Source organism: Globicephala melas, chromosome 3 (genome assembly GCF_963455315.2).
Source record: "Globicephala melas chromosome 3, mGloMel1.2, whole genome shotgun sequence".
NCBI lineage: Eukaryota > Metazoa > Chordata > Mammalia > Artiodactyla > Delphinidae > Globicephala > Globicephala melas.
The window spans coordinates 125736179-125756037 of NC_083316.1; the positions used below are offsets into that span (position 1 = coordinate 125736179).

The window sequence follows — 19859 nt, forward strand, 5'->3', positions numbered from 1 at the left end:
AAGGCCAAAAAAACGGGAAAGGATTTGTTTAAGACTATGCCAGACCTGGGATTTCAGCTCACAGTTTAAGATGCCAAGATCAGTGCCCTTTCTGGAATCTAATCCACGTTCTCTGTCTCCTATGTGATTGAGTAAGTTACATTGGCTAAAGTGTGATTCAGCTGAAGATGACATTGCTATTGGCAGAGGCTGACCCTGTCTAAGTCTTAGGTCAAGAGAATGGAGTCTTTCTGGTTCCTTTGCAGAAAAAAACGAAGAAAAAAAAGGCTTATAAGTATATATCTATGTGGTCTTATTCCATTTATCTCTGCTTGTCTCCCCGACCTGGCTTTTTCATCCTCAGAACTCTAAACTCTCTGCACTGACCGCTGTGGTTCCGGACATCCCAGGTTTCCGCAAGATCCTCCCTCGCTCAGATTATATCATCATCCCCAAGAGCAGCCTGCAGGAGGAGCGGAGCTGTTCTCAGCTAGAGCTGTGTGTGGCCCAGAACCAAATGTCCCCTAGAGGACCATCCCTTGTGTCCAACACTGCCCTGGAGACAGTGCCCAGCCATGCAGGCATGGCAGAACAATGTCTGGCTGTGGAGGCCTTAGCTGAGGATGTGGGAGCCCTTGCCCAGCCAGGTGCTGTACAGGAGATCGCCACCTCAGAGATCCTCGGCCCGGATGTGCTCCTAAATGAGGCTTCCCTGGAGGTAGGGGAGAGCCACCAACCTTACCAGACAAGCCTGGTAATTGAAGAGACCTTAGTGAACAGCTCACCAGACCTCCCCACTGGAAGCCTGGCTGTGCCCCACCCCCAGGTTGGGGAGAGCATGTCCGTGGTAACAGTCATGAGGGTAAGTGACTTTGGTTCTGATGATTTTGCTTTACCTGGGATTGTTAAAAAGGCAGCTAGCACCATGCAGGGTGATTCTGAAATAGTGGTAAGTAAGAATACTGGTGTGGCACTTCTAGTTGGACTGCAGTTCTCTTGAACCTTTTTGTCCCCAGGCTTGGTCCAAGTCCCCAGGCTTCAGTTTCTTAGGCACTCTCACCAACTCCTCTTGCCCAGTATAGCCAACATTTTCTTCACATGAGATAAGGTACGTTAACAGGAGGGATGGGGATGATATTTGGGCTGTCCATGAGTCAGAGCCAGGATCTGTTTGGCTATTAGTATTAGTTAGAATTTTATGTTCCCTTAAGATTGTTTCAGCAAACACAATGGCACCTTGAACTGTTCAGGAGAATTTTTTTAAATAGTCTTGTTGGGCACAGAGTAAGTAGGAAGAAGGAAGTTCTCTTCAGAGCCAGGTTGATGGGACTAATAGCTGAGAAAGAAGAGGGAGGTATCTCCCCAGTGGCTTTTCTGTCATGCCCAGTTGAGGAGAAAGAACAGTGATTTCCGTGATTCCACAGCCTGGTCCCCTGGAAGTGGAGAGTTGGGGAGCTGCCACCATGCTATTACTCCGGGTGCGATGGCATCCTCAAAGAGGTAGCTGTTCTGTTTAGGCTAAGAGGACCAGCATGCAGCGGCCCCTATGGCCTAGATGGATGCGAGCAGATAGCCCTGCAGAGGATTCTGTGCCAGGCGTAAATCTGTTTTATTACTTGTTGCCGCAGTGCTGTTTATGATGATGAAGCATGCCACTAGTTAAGGCAGATTAATAGGTCGCTAAGAACATTTGACAGGGTCAGAAGAATTGGGTTCTTTCACTAACTGCTTATGTGATCTAGGAGTTCTGAGTCTCTTCAGAACCTCAGTTTTCTCATCTGTAAAATGAGGGTAGCACATTCCTTGTGGTACTGGTTTTCTCTGTCTCTGTTTGTTCTTAATTAAACTTTTATTTTGAGATAATTATAGATTCATTCATTTTTTTGATGTGCCCGTTGGATAAGCAGATTATGTATGGTTATTGGACTTGATCGGTCTTCAGTGTTGTGGATGGTCCTGGGTGTTCTTCACTCCATCTCAATAAAACTTTCTTCTCTCCATGTACCTACAGGATTCCAGTGAGATTAGCTCCTCTGCGCCAGCTGCACAATTCATCATGTTGCCTCTTCCTGCCTACTCGGTTGTGGAGAACCCCACCTCCATCAAACTGGTCAGTGTGTGGGGAGTTCAAGGAGATTAAGGCTCCATAAGAATTCTCTTCCAGGTAGTTTTCTAAAAGTCTTAACAAACTTAGGACATTGGGACTGGCAAAGATCTCAGAGGTTTTTCTGGTTCAGGTATTCTTAACTGGGGGTGAGGGAGTGGGGGAGGGTCTGTGAATGGACCTCCACAGGAACCTCCTCAAGGAGGTCCAGTTCATTGGACCTCCATGAACTCCTCAAGTTACATACAAACTTTTCTCCTTGAGAGAGTATTTTCCTGGGATAGGTTCCATGGCTTTTATCAAAATTTCTGAAGCAGGGCTTCCCTGGTGGCGCAGCGGTTGAGAGTCCGCCTGCCGTTGCAGGGGACACGGGTTCGTGCCCTGGTCTGGGAAGATCCCACATGCCGCGGAGCGGCTGGGCCCGTGAGCCATGGCCGCTGAGCCTGCGCGTCCAGAGCCTGTGCTCCGCAACGGAAGAGGCCACGGTGGTGAGAGGCCCGGGTACCGCAACAAAAATATATAAATAAAATAAAATTTCTGAAGCATACGTGTTTTAGAAAAATTGAGGGATCACTGATCTAATTCAATCCTGTTGTTGTGCAGGTTAGGAAAAAGGTCCAGAGAAGAGAAAGGACTTTTTCTCTCTCTGATTCAAGGCCACTGGGCTGCAAAACAAGGCAGAACGAGGACCCTGGGTCTTTTGATTCTCAAATGTTTTTTCCATCACACACTGCAGCATGTGGGCTGAGATTTATTCCTAAATATCTTATGTTTCTTTATGATATTGTAAATGGTATTTTATTTTTAAAAAAATATTTATCTATTTGGCTGCATTGGGTCTTAGTTGCGGCATGCAGGATCTTTCATTGCAGCACGTGGGCTTGTGTCTAGTACGTGGGCTCTCTAGTTGTGGCCAGTGGGCTCTAGAGTGCCCGGGTTTAGTTGCCCCACGGCATGTGGGATCTTAGTTCGCCGACCAGGGATCGAACCCACGTTCCCTGCATTGTAAGGGGGATTCTTAACCACTGGACCACTAGGGAAGTCCCTGTAAATGGTATTTTAAAACTATTTTCACTTTCTAATAGTTCACTGCTAGTATATAGTAATACAATTGATTTTTTTCTTATTAAACTTGTGTGCTGCAACTTTGCTAATAAACTCATGTATTCTGCTAGCCTTTTCGTAGATTCTATTGCATTTTTAACATAGATGGCAGTGTTGTCTAATAGTTTCATTTCTTCTTTTCTGATATGGATTCCTTATTTCTTTTTCTTGTCTTATGGTTTTGTCGAGGACCAGTACAGTGTTGAATAGAAGTGGTTAGAGCCGATATCTGTGTTTTATGCGTCGTCTTAGGGGGAAGGTATTCAGTCTTTCATCATTAGGTTTAATATTGGCTGTGGGTTTATCAGAGATACCCTTATCATGTTTAGGAAGTTACTTTTGCTGGGAGCTTCTATCAGGAATGGATGTGGATTTTTCAAATTTTTTGTGTGTCTTTTGAGATGGTGGATTTTGTCAAAATTTTTCGTGTGTTCTTTTTTCTTTTTTAGTTTGTTAATGTGATTAATATGATTTTTCAAATGTTAAATCAACTCTGTGTTCCTGGGATAAACTCCACTTGGCAATGATGTATTATCCTTTTAATATATTATTGGATTTGATTTGATAACATTTTGTTCAGAATTTCTGTATCTATATTCACGAGGGATATTATTGGTCTCTAATTTTCTTGTACAGTGTTTGTCTTGTTTTAGTATCAAGGTAGTGCTTACCTCATGGAATGAGTTGTGAAATATTTTCTGCTTTTCCAATTGTTTTTGGAAGAGTTTTGTGTAGTACTGGCATTATTTCTTCCTTAAATGTTTGGTTAGAATTACCAGTGAACTTATCTGGGCCTGGAGATTTCTTTGTGGGAAAGTTTATAATGGCAAGTCCGATTTTTAAAATATATATAGGACTATTCAGATTATCTATTTTTGAGTGAGCTTTGATAGTTTGTCTTTCAGGGAATTTGTCCATTTCATCTGAATTGTCAAATTTATTGACATAAAATTGTTCAAAACATTCCCTTATTCTTCTTTTAAAAAGCTGTGGTAAAATATACATAACATGAAGTTTACCATTTTAATCAATTTTAAGTGTACAATTCAAGTGCTGTTAAATATATTTACAATGTTGTGCAATCATTACCGTTATCCATTTTCAGAACTTTTTCGTCTTCCCAAACAGAAACTCTGTATCTATTAAACAGTTACTCCCCATTCCCCACCCTACCTGTTTCCACCCCAAGCCCTGGTAATTGCTATTTTACTTTCTTAGTATTTGTGTGTTCTAGGTACCTCAAATAAGTGGAATCATGCAAATATTTCCTTTTTGGTCTGACTTTTTCACTTAGCATAATGTTTTCAGGTTCATCTATCTTGTAGCATGTATCAGAATTTCATTCCTTTCTATGGCTGAATAATATTCCATTGCATGTGTATACTATATTTTTTTTATCTATTCATAAACATTGATGGACATTTGGTGTGTTTCTACCTTTTGACTGTTGTGAACAGTGCTACTATCAGCTTTGGTGTACAAATGTCTGAGTCCCTGCTTTCAGTTCTTTTGGGTATATACCTCAAGAGTACAATTGCTGCATCATGTGGTAATTCTATGTTTAAAGTTTTGTGGAATTTTTATCCTTTTAATATCTATAGAATTTGTAGTGAGTTTACTTCTCCATTACTGATACTGGTAATTTGGGTCTTCTTTCTTTTTTCCTGATAAGCTTGGCTAGAGGTTACTGATTTTATTGCTCTCAGAGAACAAGGTTTTGGTTTCATTGATTTTCTCTGTTGTTTTTCTGCTTTCTGTTTCACTCATTTCTATCATTCTTCTGCTTACTTTGGGTTTAATTTGGTCTTTTCTAGTTTCTTAGGGTAGAAGCTGAGGTCATTGATTTGAGAGCTTCTCTTGTAATATAGCTGCTTAGTGCTTCATTTCCCTCTAAGCACTGCTTTAGTGGCATCCCCCCCAAATTTTTTTTTAATAAATTTATTTTATTTATTTATTTTTGGTTGTATTGGGTCTTTGTTGCTGCGTGGGGCTTTCTCTAGTTGCAGGGAGCAGGGGCTACTCTTCACTGTGGTGCGCAGACTTCTCATTGCAGTGGCTTCCCTTGTTGCGGAGCACAGGCTCTAGGTGTGCGGGTTTCAGTAGTTGTGGCACACAGGCTCAGTAGTTGTGGCTTGTGACTCTAGAGTGCAGGCTGAGCAGTTGTGGCTCATGGGCTTAGTTGCTCGGCAGCATGTGGGATCTTCCCGGACCAGGCTTGAACCTGTGTCCCCTGCATTGGCAGGCAAATTCTTAACCACTGTGCCACTAGGGAAGCCCATCCCACAAATTTTGATATGGTGCAGTTTTCATTTTCATTCAGTTCAAAGTATTTTCTAACTTACTTCTTTAACCCATGAGTTACTTAATTATTTTCCAGATATTTGGGATTTTCCAGGTGTCTGTCTTTATCAATTTCTGATTTGATTCCATTGTGGTTAGAACTTTGTATTTTATAAGGCCTGAATCCTTTTAAATTGATTGCAGTTTATTTTATGGCTCAGAATATGGATTGTCTTGATAAATGTTCTATGTGCACTTGAAAAGAATATGTATTCCTGCTGTTGGGTGGAGTGTTCTATACATTTCAGATTAGGTTGAGTTGATTGATAGTGTTCCTTATTGATTTTGTATCCTTCCTGATTTTCTGTCTACTGTTTCTGTCAATTATTGAGAGAAAGCATCCATCTGTCATTGTAGATTTATCTGTTTCTTTTTGCAGTTCTATTAGTTTTTGTGTCATGTATTTTGACTGTTACTAAGTACACAAACATTTAGGATTGTTACGTCTTCTGGATAAACTGAATGCTTCTTCATTATGAAATGACCTTTATCTCTGGCAGTATTCTTGCCTATGAAATCTACTTAGTTCTGATATCAACCTTTCTTTTGATTATTGTTATTAGCAAGGTATATCTTTTTCCATCCTTTGACCTGTTTGTACCTTTGTATTTCTACCGTACCTTTTTTGGTAGGCAGCATATAGTTTGGCTCTAAGAGCAAGACCTATCTGATGATCTCTGCCTTTTAATTATAGTATTTAGGCTGTACGTATTTAATGTGATTATTAATGTGGTTTGGTTTAAATCAGTCCTTTACTATTTGTTGTTATTGTTTTGGTCCTATCTGTTTTGTTGTACTTTCTTTTGAAATAATTAAGTATATTTTATGAATCCATTCTATCTCCTTTGTTGGCCTATGAGCTATTAACTTTGTCTTGGTTATTGTATTGGCTTCTTTTAGGATTAATAATACATAACTTTAACTTGTCACAATCTGTCTTATCCTCTAAAACCCCTGCTGTGGATAAACAATACTTTCTTCAATAAGAAAGTTGTAATAAACTAATTATTTTTCCTGAGCCTTTCCTGTTCTGGAAATTTGTATTCTTTCATGGTTTAATAAGTGTCAGCCAAGCTCTTCTAGAAATACTTAAGAAGGCAGCATCAGCCTTGAATGCTAGCATTATTTCCTGAAGTCATTTCTATAAGTTGCTGTTCAGGAGTATTTCCAAATTCATGGTAATTTATTTATAGCACTAACTTTGCTCTGAGGGTGTATTCAGAATGAATATTCCATGTGGGGCCACAGTCTGAGAAAAGATAAGATATAATGTTTTACCCATTAATAATAGTCTCACGGACTTTTTGCTCCTCAGGATATATCCATTAAGCAGAAAGGGCAGGTGATTTTGCAGAAGAGGAAACCAAGGGCCCAAGAGCTAAGATGACTTACCCCCAGCTCATTCAGTATGTCAGTGACAAAATTGGAACCCAAACCCTGGTCTCTTTCCTTGGTGCCACACAACTTCACACTCATCTTTGACCTGCTATCACTGTCATAATCACCTTTTCCTTAGGTGTTCTGGCCAGAGGTAGCCTAGAGGCAGCTTGGTGTTTCCCAAGGGAAGTTTTTGCTTTCTGGCCAGGCTAGGGAGGTTGGGATTAGTAGCTGAGTAAACCATAAGCGACAGAACAAATCTGACAGGGAAGTGTTTTCTTTCCAGCATTAATCAAGAAATGGAGTGTGGCTAATTTCTATTTGTAGCTGAAATGTAATACATTCTGTTCAAAGGGAAATCATCGGAGATGGTGCAAGCCAGTGACTGAATATATTTGTACGCAGATGATCAAATTCTGTGGAGTGTCAGAGGACCTGGTTTCAACTGGAGTTCCCTCTCATTATTTTAGCGACTGGACTGTTTTTTTTTAATATCTTTGAACCGTAGGTCCTAGGTTCTCTGATTTTTAACTAACAAGAATGAAGAAGCAAATTCTTTGAAGTATTGAGAGCCAGAGGGTGCAGCAGGATGCATGGAAGCAATCTTGACCAGGAATCAATAAGATCTGTCTTCTAGGTCTAGCTCTGTCCTTGAGTCACTACATGATTTGAGGCAGAGCATTTAACTACTCTGAACCTCAGTAGTAATAATACTTCATAGCATTGCTGAGAACATTAAATGAGATATTGGTAGAGTGTTTAGCACTGTGTGGTACTTTGCTTAATTAATTGCAACTCTTCTTACCTTTATACTTCTGGTACCTAACTCTGTAACCTTGGGCAGCTGTCTTTCTTCATTTGAATTCACTTTCTCCATTTCTAAAAACTGAACTAGTTAGTTGTATCTTAAGACCTTTCCAACTCTGACCTTTTAAGATACCATGAATTGGCTAACCTTCTGCAAGCTGGTATCCTCCTGGCATTGTTGTGGTTATAATGGTCATCAGGATCTGACAGAGATTAGACTGTAGTGTTGATTCTGACTTGCTCTTTTTTATTTGTTTTTTAAACACAGACTACTACGTACACCCGACGGGGCCATGGGACATGCACCAGCCCAGGCTGCTCCTTCACATATGTCACGAGGCACAAACCACCTAAGTGCCCTACCTGTGGTAACTTCCTAGGAGGGAAGTGGATCCCAAAGGTAAAGTTCATTGGCCATCACTGCTTTGGAAACCCCACAAAGTAGGCTTATTATTCCCTTTAAGAACAGATGACTTAAATTAATATTCATTTAATTTTCTGACGACACAAATAAATCAGTTTCTTTCTTTTTAAAAAGAAAGAATAAAATGTTATCCGTAATCTCATACCATCCAAAGAAAAGCTATTGTTAAGATTTCAGTATATTTTCTTCCAGTCTTTTTCTGTGGATATACAAGTTCTGTATCTTGCCTTTTTTTCCTTTAACGTATCATGCCATTAAATATTCTTCAAAAACATTATTTTTAATTGCTTCATAGTTTTCCATGAATGACTACACCATGTTAAATCATTCATTTCTTGTTAGGGTTACATTTTTAACAATCCACCCTCCACACTGACTGCTTACCTATTCACACGCACAGCGCACATCTCATTCCCTAGCTCAGAGTCCTTTTAGTTTCATATAGTTCCTATTAAAAGTGGAGGTCTTTAACCCGATATTCAGGTCTCCCATAGCTTAACGTTCCAGATGTATACCTCTGTCTCCAAATAAATGATGCTCAGTAAATAAATGAGCGTTAGAGCTGAGCCCCTGTGACGTTCAGTTCAGCACATGTTCGTTACCTGTTGTATGCTGACTACATGAATCATACATACTTGCCACATTTTTGATATAAATTATTTAGGGACAAAAGGACTAGAATAGTCAGGTGGTTTTATAGAGGAGATGGTTTGGAAACATCAGTAGAATTTGGGTAGATAGAAGAGGAAAGAAGGTGTTGTTTTTGTGAAAGTAGCTTAGGTTAGGATTGTGTTCGTCATGTGTTTGACTCATGGTCCAAACTCAGTTCTGTAGAGAAAACTTAAATAGCAGCATACTTAAGTTCCTTTGGGCAGTTTCCACAGAACAACTCTCAGAAAATTACTGGATGGTGACTTTTGCCCTCTGGCTGAGTGTTGGAGTTCAGGATAGCACCGATTTCGGAGGCAGAATAGGTTAATAATTAAGAATACAATTCTGGAGTCAGCTTCCTCAGTTCAAACCCTACTTCCCAAGTATTTAGCTTTGTAACCCTGGGCAAGTCATTTTATGTCTCTGTTCTTGATTTAGGCTTCCTTTCATTTGTAAATGGAAGTTAACAATAGTGCCTACCTCATTAGGGTTATTGGAGGGGTCAGATGAAATGATCCATGCGAAGTGGATGGCACATTCCTAGTGTATTAAATATTCAATCCTCAGTAGCGCTTCACTGCTTCCATTGTTGGCAGCAATATAATTAATATTAACAGCAACAGTAGAGACAATTAACATTTCAAGGGGCAGGAAGTACCTAGGGCCTTGTGGAGTTTTTAGTGTGCACTGTGAAGCCATTTCGTTTATTCCTACCCTAATTATTCTCCCAAAATGTACTTCCCCAGCTGCAGTAGGAAGATTGAATTGGATAGTTGTTGGACTCCTCCTTGGTCCTTCTTCACTGATGCACAGCAGGTCTGTCAAATGACCTTATTTCCTGTGCTTTTGCATGAAAGAGTGTAACCGATCCTGTGCCTAGTCTGCTTCAGATTCTGTTTTTACTTTGGTTTTCTTTCCTTTTTCATTTTGTCTTTTTTCCCCCTTTGATTGAATAACTTTTGAGCCATTCTCTTTTTGAGATCAAACTCATGACATGAAAACAATTTTTTTCTTAGCTACTTGTCCTGTCTTTACTTGCTAAGTCAGAATATTCTTCCCAAAGGTTTTTGCAAGAATTACCATGTAAAGAGCAGATACTGTGATTTCTAAATCTCATAGGAACAGAATACCTGAGTGTGAGAAGAAAAATGTAACAATGTAGCATCAATGCACTTAAAATTTTTAGAGATAAAGGTGACGTTGATTATCAGCTAGCTCAACTCCCAAATTTCCAGCTAAGGAAAAAGAGATTCAGGAGAAGTGACTGGTTACATTCACATTGCTAATTATGCTGTCGCCTTTTCCACTAAACCATACTTCTCAGGCATTGCTGTGCTGTTTACCTGCAGAATCTTAAGATTTCCTGAGTTCTGATTTTTGAAAGAGCAATTATAAATAGTTTCTAAAAGCTCCAAATGTGTCCATGCCAGTCAGGAAATGACTCACCTTTTCTTATATTGTTCTGGAGTTCATACTGGCTAAAATTAGCCCAAGAAACGTGGCACAGTTCCCAGTGAGTTGGATGGAACAAAAGATGGTATATAAGGCTCAAGGTATGGTATATAGCTCAAGGCCTCATTACTGTGGGCTCTCTGATAGCAGTAATTGAGGTCTCTGGTCGAGGAACTGGTAGTATTTGCCTTCCATCTTGAAAGAAAGTGACATCTAAAAAGGGTAGGCTGAGTTAAGGAAATGTGAGATCACCAGCTGGAGTTTTTTGCTCTGATTGCTTAAATATCCAGTCTTCCTGCAAAGAATTTTTGTCTATAGCCTACTTAGTGGGCAGTGTTCTGCTCAAAGTTCTCATCTCAGGGGTTTAGTTTATCTTGTCTCCTGTTTTTCTGCTGACTCTTCCTTCTTTAGCAGTCAGTAAGCTCAGTACAGTTACTTGGAATTTTTCTTGTCCTCATGGTTTGTAATTGTGTGTTAGAATCTGAGAATGCTTTACTGGAGATTTCTTAAGGTCGTCTATATTGATTCTTAACCAGAGGCACCGTGTTGCCCAGAGGGACTTCTGAAATGTAAGGGGTTTTTGATAGTCAGTGACTGGGAGATAATACTGAAATTTAATGGCATTGGGCACAGATGCTGAATTTCCTGTGAAGTGTAGGGGGTCCTGCCCCTCCACCATGAAGAGCTGGGCCACCCAAAAGGCTATCTTGCTGCTGTTGACAAACACAGAGCTCTCTTATTCCATAATGGGAAAATGAGGAATCAGATGAAGCTTGCCTTAAGTGACATAAGCAATTAGGTTGAAGCAGAGCCTAGACAGAGTGCAGCTTTTGTGTTTTGTCTCCTAGTTTATAGTGCCTTTCACTATTCACGTGGAAGGAAAAAACCTTTGAGACCTACCACAGAGATGAACACTGTTAATTTTTGGTTTTTTTTGGCCGTGTTGGGTCTTCGTTGCTGCGTGCAGTCTTTCTCTAGTTGCGGTGAGCGGGGGCTACTCTTCGTTGCAGTGCGCGGGCTTCTTATTGTGGTGGCTTCTCTTGTTGTGGAGTACGGGCTCTAGGCACGCGGGCTTCAGTAGTTGCAGCATGTGGGCTCAGTAGTTGTGGCATGGGGGCCCTAGAGCCCGTGGGCTCTAGCGTGCAAGCTTAGTAGTTGTGGCCCTCGGGCTTAGTTGCTCCGTGGCATGTGGGATCTTCCCAGACCAGGGATTGAACCCGTGTCCCCTGCATTGGCAGGCGGATTCCTAACCACTGCACCACCAGGGAAGTCCACTGTTAAATTTTTTTAAGTGTTCGTGTGTACATATATGTATGTAAACCTCGGGTCTGTCTGAGATAGCAGCAGCTGGTATTTTTAGTGAGTCGGAACCTTTTCTAGCATGTAATTAACATGTGTGATCTGATTTGACCCAGTGAGAAGTTTGTGGTGTATGTGTAAATCAGCCTTACGCTGACTTTTAGGACTCAACCTGAAAAAATGTGGGAAAAAGATGAGAGTTTTCCCCAGTGGAGTTGCAAGCATTCAGTCTTTGCGACATTGTGACCACATTGTGAGTAAGTGAGTCTCATAAAGGGACCACCAAGATAAACAACCTAATACTTCTAGGCCCAATATGGCAGTATATCAGCCTCTTTGTAGACATAAAGGAGAGGGCCTTGAACAATCAAAGGTCGAGGTAAAACAATGTCAGCATTTGTTCGCTGAAACCTGAAGAAACATGTCGTTAAGAAATTTATTAGAATAGGCTTATCCTAACTCGGACATTGAATACAGTGGTGAAAGGGAACTGGAATCAGAAGAGTTAGGTTCAGGCCAGTTTTATACTTGGGACCTGAAGTCAGCCTCTTCCTTTCTCAGCCTCAGCTTCTTATATGTTGCTCACACATTATTGTTACAAGGGTCAAATGAGAGAATATTTGTAAATGTGCTGTCAACTGTAAAATGCTATATGCATGAAAGGTTTTCTTTTTTTTCTAGGAAAAGCCAGCCAAAGTCAAAGTGGAATTGACTTCTGGAGTCTCCTCCAAAGGCTCTGTGGTTAAAAGAAATCAGCAGCCTCTCACCTCCGAGCAAAATTCTGCTAAGGAAAACTCTTCCAAACTGACTCTGGAGAACTCAGAAGCTGTAAGCCAGCTCCTAAGTATAGCTCCTCAAAGAGACGTGGGTGAGGAGAATGAGTGGGAGGAAGTGATCATCTCAGATGCCCATGTTTTGGTCAAGGAAACTCCTGGGAATCGTGGTACAGCAGTCATTAAGAAGCCAGTGGTCAAGAGTGGTATGCAGCGTGAGGTCTCTCTGGGGACAACTGAGAATGACAGTCCTGGACTAGACGTGCCACCACCAGCGGAGGGGACCAGCACCTCCAATTCACTCCCTGCTCCTAAAAAGCCTACAGGGTAACCCAATGTGTTTATTTTTTTCCCCCTATTTTTAAAAACATTTATATATTTATTTATTTATTATTTTTTTGGCTGCGTCAGATCTTAGTTGCGGCACATTGGGATCTTCTGTTGCAGCGTGTGGGCTCTTTGTTGCTGTCCGCTGGCTTCTTTCTAGTTGTGGCGCGTGAGCTCCAGAGCGGGCAGGCTCAGTAGTTGCAGCATGCGAGCTCTCTAGTTGTGGTGCGCAGGCTCCAGAGCACGTGGGCTCTGCAGTTGTGGCATGCGGGCTCTGTAGTTGTGGTGCGTGAGCTTAGTTGCCCCGCGGCATGTGGGAATCTTAGTTCCCTGACCAGGGATCGAACCAGCGTCCCCTGCATTGCAAGACGGATTCTTAACCACTGGACCACCAGGGAAGTCCCCCAATGTGTTTATATATTACAGCATTGTGTTTAGAACAGCAGCTTGCGTAGTGCCCTGTGTTTATTTTGTCCCATATACTTACAGCATTCCTGAGAGAGATAGCAGAGCCCAATTCATGGTTTGTATTTTAGAGATACAGAAGCTGAGGCCTAGAGACATTTATTTGCCTGTCCTCCTACACTCTGCTGTCTATTCACTGCTGTCCCGTCCCTTATACATCTCTTCTTGTCAGTCTCCCTAAAGCAGTTATTACAGAGTCTTGTTGGTACAGGCTGTGGGCAATGTTACAAACCTAGTATCCAATTCTGGATATTGCATTTGAAAAGAGAAGCCTTATTAGGGCATCTTTATATAATAAAGATTCCTGTCCTGGTGGTCAGAGAACTAAATTCTGGTTGTGACTCTGTCCAGGGCTTCTGTTTGACCGTGGGCATAGTCACTTCATACCCATTTTCCCCTCTGAAAAATCTTGAGTTGGGTGTTATAAAAAAGAATCGTATCCTCAATGGCTGACCACACAGCCTGAAAAAGGTTGTGTGTAAAGCTTGCAGCCCAGTGCCTTGCAGACAGGAGAGGTCTGTGAGTGTGGGCTGTTTTTCCTCCCTTCCTTGAAGGCTTTCTCACCTTAGAGGCTTGACTGAATTCTCCATGTATGTAGCTCCTTTACAGAGGCAGCTATGGTCTTAAAATGGAAGGCTCTTTTTTGTTTATATCATTGGTTCTCAAAGGGGAGCAGTACCCCAGGGGACATTGTGGCAATGTTTGGAGACATGTTTGGTTGATACCACTGGGGAGGGAGTGCTACTGTCATCAAGTGGGTAGAGGCCACAGGATGCTGCTAAACATCCTACAATGCACAGGACAGCCTCTTGCAACAGAGAATTATTTGGCCCAAAATGTTAGTAGTGCCAAGGTTTAGAAATTCTGGTTTATATTATTACGAGTAAAAAAACTTTTATTGTTGAATAGAAAATATATTCACATAGTTCAGACTGAAAAAGTGTAAGGAATATATACTGAAACAAATCTCCTTTCAGTCCCGTCCTTGGGTGCTCCATTCCCATTTCCCAGAGATAATATTCCCAACTTTCTGTGTTTGGGGGGATAATTTTAAGTATATGCAAACAAATAGGAGTGTATGTGTGTTTATAATTAATATCGTTAAATTTTAGAGGTCAAGATGTCGAAGTACGTATGTCACGCTACCATTTGTGTAAAGAAAGGTAGGGAAAAAATACATGTGTGTACACACACATATATATATACATGTACATGGTTGACTCTTGAATAGACATGGACTTGAACTGCGTGGGTCCACTTACACGTGGATTTTTTTCAGTATGTATGTACTACAGTACTACATGGTGTGCAGTTGGTTGAATCTGCCAGATGTGGAACCCTGGATATGGAGGGCTGTGAAGTTATCAGTGGACTTTTGACTCTGTGGGGGTCAGTGCCCCTAATACGTGCTGTTCAAGGTCAGCTGTGTGTGTGTGCGTGTGTGTGATATATATTTTTCCCCCCACCTTTCTTTTTTTTTTTTTTTTTTGCAGTACATGGGCCTCTCCCATTGCGGAGCACAGGCTCCAGACGCGCAGGCTCAGCGGCCATGGGTCACAGGCCCAGCCGCTCCGCGGCATGTAGGATCTTCCCAGACCGGGGCATGAACCGGCGTCCCCCGCATCGGCAGGTGGACTCTCAACCACTGCGCCACCAGGGAAGCCCCCCCCACCTTTCTTTACACAAATGGTAGCATAACATACATACTTTGACATCTTGTCTTTTAAAATTTAACAGTATACTTTGAGATGGTTCCGTGTCCTTAGAGAATGAAGCTGTGCACTTTGGGGCAGGTGAAGCACTTTAGCAAATGTGTATTGAGGCCTTCTATGGGCAGACTTTATGCTCAACACTGGAGCTACAAAGATGAAGAAAACATGAACCTTGTTCCCCAGGGTCTCTCAGCCGCCCTCATGTGGGAGACTGATACACTTTAAATACTTGGGCTGATTAGAGGCAGATTAGATGTTATAACTACAGTAGCTATTGATATCCCTCACTGTAGGCACTGTTTTGCACTTTTTTATCTTTATAATGACCCCATGAAGTACATGTAATTGCATATTACAAACGAGGTAAACAGAAGAGTAAGATTTCTTGCCCAGGGTTACACAGCTATTTAATGGTTTAATTAATGTCTAAAGCCTGACAGTTTAACCAGGACATTATTCTAATAAAGTGATATCTGAAGATTGCACTTCGGTTTTCTTCCCCCTGGTCTGGAATTTCTAGGAGAGCTCCCTTCTTGTTTTTTTTTCAGAGTTGACCTGCTTATTCCTGTGCCCAGAGCCCCAGAGCTTAAAGGCAGAGCACGGGGCAAGCCCTCGTTACTGGCTGCAGCAAGACCCATGAGAGCAATTCTTCCAGCCCCAGCTAACGTGGGTCGAGGCAGCAGCATGGGACTGCCCAGGGCCAGGCAGGCCTTTCCCCTGAGTGGTAAGGTCTGGGACAGACTCGGGAGGAGGGACTCTCTAAAGGGAAGGGGACAGGAGTGGGGGTTGAGCATGGAGATGAGAGACTTAGGGAGACTCTGAATGCACTTAAGTCACCAGTCTGGCTCCTGGTTGTTTCAGATAAGACTCCCTCTGTGAGGACTTGTGGCCTGAAGCCAAGCACGCTGAAGCAGCTGGGCCAGCCCATCCAACAGCCATCTAGCACTGGTGAGGTGAAGGTAAGACCCTTTCCGCAGAGGGGGAGCCATCTGTTGGGGGGGCGGCTGACAGCTCCGAGAACAGGACTTCCATTGAGTGTCTCAAAGCCATAGGCAAAAAGCCTATTCTTAACACTGGTAGAACTGTGGGAGGAGGGTTAGCATGAATGAGTTATCTGTTTTTTAATTAGTTTCTTTTTCTGGTTATAAAAATGAATGCATGTTTTAAAATTTTTATTTAGAAATAATTAAAACAAGAAAACTTGCAAGAGTAAAAGTAGTACAAAGAGCACCCATGTACTCTTTACCTAGTTACCTATTGTTAACATATTAGCCCATTTTGCATTATCATTTGTGCTCATTTGTCTTCCCCATTGTGTGTGTGTGTATATATGTATGTTTAAAATACACATAATTTAAAGGTAACATGGCCTTTTACTCTTTAATGCTTCAGTGTGTATTTCCTAAGACTAGAGATATTCTGTTACTGAAACATTGATACTTTATCATTTGTATTCCAGTTTCGTCGGTTTTACCCAGTTGTGTCCTTTATAGCATTTTCTAGGTTAGAACAGGATCCGATCTAGGCTTATATGCTGCATTTAGTTGTCATGTCTTTTTAGAAAAAATGAATGCATGGTTGTTATAGAAAATAAAGAAAATTCAGGTAAGGCAGAAAGAAAATAAGTCTCTTCTGATCCTGCCACCCAGAAATAACTGTTATTGATGGTCTGGTGTGCGCTCATTCAGCCAAGTTCTTTCCTGCATTAGTCTGTGTTTATCTTTTAAATGTAATTTTTTAAACCTAAAAGCATGGCTCTTTCTCCATGTACTGGTTTGTAACCAGTACAGTTCATTCCATTTAATGATAGAGCTATTAAAGATTTCTCAGGTGTCAAAATTGCATGTGTTCAAGTATATTTATTATTAGATTTTTTTTTTAGTTGTTTCGCCATTTGTGACTTGAATATGATCAAAGATCCCTAAATCAGCACTTTTGAGAGCATGGCCGTCAGTAACAAACACATTTCTACATCACAGCCCGGTAAATATATACATATATATACACATGAAAAGTTTAATGAAGCTATGCCCTTATTTTATGCAGTCATTTTTCCATTTCTTTTTCCAAAATGCTGGTTTCAGCCCATTAAGTTAATTTCACAATCCCTCAGTTTGAAATTGAAAACCCTGACATGGACGAAATTGGAATACGAGTATCAAGTCTGCCATCTCCCTTGCCATGTGCTCTCTGTCAGGGAACTGCTTTTGTTTGATAGTTCTAAATTTGCCCCAACAAGGCTATCAGCCAGCTTCTACTTTGAAGGTTGATCTCTTTTCACCCAAATGTGGTGTCACCACTGGGTGCATGTGTGATCTTGGGGAATAGAAGGACGGTAATCGAGTCTGCTTCAGCTGCTTCCTAGATTTCCAGCCCTTAGATTCCCTTCATGTGTGTAAATTCCCAGTCTTCTGTGTAGTTTCCTTTTAATTGGCAAGTTGGGTATTTGTTAAAAAGCCATAAACCCTTTTACTAGTCTTAAACCCGTTAAGTTACATGAAATCTTATGTTCTGAAAATTAACTTAAATTCATTATTACAGAATAATTATTTTTAATTTAGAATGCTTTCTTCATCTTTTCTTTTTTACATTCCATATAGAACATTTGAAAATTTTTATAGATAGTGGTAAAATGGAAAACAACCATGATCTTTCCCTCAACCTGTGACACTTTAGTGAATAATCTTTCAAACTTCTTGTTTTTTTTTTTTTTTTTTGGCCGTGCCATGCAGGTTGCAGGTTGCAGGATCTTAGTTCCCTGGCCAGGGATTGAACCCAGACCCCCAGCAGTGGAAGTGTGGCGTCCTAACCACTGGACCACCAGGGAATTCCCCAGACTTCTTTATGTCAGCATAATTCAACCACATAGTTGTGTACAGAGCTATTACATTGTAAATCAGACTCATAGTGTTTCTGATATGCAGTGTTAGAAGCTGTGCAAAAGAGTGTGGGAACCCCTGGAGTTGAAAGTGACACTCAACCTTTGGTGGGCTGGTGACTGCTGACTAGCATTCCAGAGGGTTCATTTGGAGCGTAGCTCTACAAATGCCTGGGCAACTGTTTCCTCAAGCTGTTTCAGGACACAGGACCTCAGGAGTTTGACTGAGGTTCAGAAGCACTAAAATAATTTGTTTTGATCTACAGCTACCAAATGGCCCAGCCAACAGGACATCTCAGGTGAAAGTTGTAGAGGTCAAGCCTGATATGTTTCCTCCATATAAGTATAGCTGCACCGTCACACTGGTAAGTGCAGACAGGTGATGGGTTGACATAGAGGTGGTTTGATTGTGTGGTTGAGAGTGAGTAGGAGTCTGAGGTGGGTGGGGAGTGGTACTTGGGAGTGAGAGTAGGGTGAGGGCTAGATCATAGATTCTGAAGATCCTGTCAGTGGTACAGATGATAGCTACTGGGTGAATCATCTAGGTTTGCTCTTTTTCCCAGATGAGATCCATGAAGTGTAGGCCAGCTGAGACCAGGATACTTCTTTTGAGAGTAGCTGGAGATGAGAATCCAGTCTAGCTTCAACATTCAGCAGTCTTTGGACCTTTTAGCCTCAAAAGTGTGGTCTACATATAAGTTCGAGAAATGTATTTTTTTCCTCCCTAAAACAGAGTCACATTCAGTACTAGTATCTGAAAGGGTTTGAGAAGTGCTTTAGTGAAGCAACTTTTGTTTAGCCTGGTGTTTCTCACCAAGGTTTTCCCTCCCCCACTTTTATTTTTAACATAACACATGTTAACATCCCAATAAATGAATGTGTGACTCTGGGGTCGTCCTTTTGCAGGGTAAGCAGCCTGGAGCAGTGGAGTAAACACTGGGTGTCGAAAGACCTAGTCCAAAAGTGGTTCTGGCTCTGCTGCTAGCATGGCATCTAACCTTGAGCAAGGCTCTTTCCTTCTCTGGTCCTCAGTTTTCAGTCTGTAAAATACTGTTGGTTTAGAAAACATGTTAGGGCTTCTCTTGCTCAACGTTCTCTAGTTTTGTTGATCCTTAAGGTACCAATCAGCCAGGTATCATTTGGCAGTTTCCCTGGATGAGTAAGATACACAGATCTTGAGAAAGCAGCTAGATTTTTAAAAATTCAGAAACTTTATTGAGCACCTGCTCTGTGCCATGCCCTGTGCTAGGATTCAGTAGCAACAAGACAGCGCATAGTATGGTGGGTCAGTGCCTCATCTGGCCTGATCCTTGGGGAGGAGTGTCTCTCTTATCCTAGAGAGCTGCTCAGGCTTCTTCTTCTAAAGACCTAATTACTACCTTCTCCATGCCATCCATCCCTTCACTATCTCTTCCGTTTGGCTATGAGAGGCCACTAGGGATACCATCTGGTGGGAACTGCCCAGGACCTTCTCTTCGGCTAATTAGACTGTAGCTTGTCATAGGAGTCTAGGTGCCAGAGGTTTGAGCTTAAATAGTCCAGAAGTCACAATTTATCTTCATTGGAGCTTGAAATCTTCGGTTCACCACAGTCTCTGGCACTCTGTTAGAACAGGCCTGTTTCACTCTGCTGATTGCCTGGACCCTGAAGGCAGTTGAATTTCTGACCTTTGAGATTCAACTCACTTGTTTCACAGATAGGGAAGGACTTGCCACAATAATTTAGGCTGTATTAAGACTGAAAGGGGATAGCTGCAGAAAAAGTGTCTTGCTTCAAGGCTCTTGGAGAGTTCGTCTAAATCTGGTTTTGTGATTGCCCTCTCTGTTTTACCCACAGCAGGTCATCCTGATTCTCGGCTCTGCCCAGGTGTAAGTTGACTTGTAGAATTGAACTGCAGTCTTACTTTTTTAGGATTTGGGCCTGGCTACATCAAGAGGTCGGGGAAAGTGCAAGAATCCCTCTTGTAGCTATGTCTACACCAATCGGCATAAACCGCGGATTTGTCCCAGCTGTGGTTTTAACCTTGCCAAAGACCGGACTGAGAAAACCACCAAGGTTCTCGTGAGTTCCTTCCCCAAACACACCCCACAGCCTTGGATTGGGCTCTGTTAGCAGACCAGCTTTAGGAGAAATAAAAGGATTTCTTAGTACACAGTAGTAGTTAGCA

At 41.6% G+C, this 19859-nt stretch overlaps 1 protein-coding gene across 5 annotated transcripts in view; it reads left to right on the forward strand.

The window, feature by feature from the left end:
• The window catches only part of HMGXB3 (HMG-box containing 3), a 58503-nt gene that overhangs the window by 7301 nt on the left and 31343 nt on the right, over positions 1–19859 (forward strand). For 2 of the 5 annotated variants that reach the window (XM_030834058.3, XM_070045210.1), the window contains exons 4-11: positions 344–841; positions 1991–2089; positions 7980–8111; positions 12219–12637; positions 15363–15538; positions 15676–15773; positions 17959–18057; positions 19604–19753. In XM_030834058.3, the coding sequence (XP_030689918.2) occupies positions 344–841; positions 1991–2089; positions 7980–8111; positions 12219–12637; positions 15363–15538; positions 15676–15773; positions 17959–18057; positions 19604–19753 (1671 nt within the window). The remainder of the gene's footprint in view (positions 1–343; positions 842–1990; positions 2090–7979; positions 8112–12218; positions 12638–15362; positions 15539–15675; positions 15774–17958; positions 18058–19603; positions 19754–19859) is intronic. The other 3 variants (XM_030834051.3, XM_030834050.3, XM_060296439.2) reach the window with 3 other exon arrangements.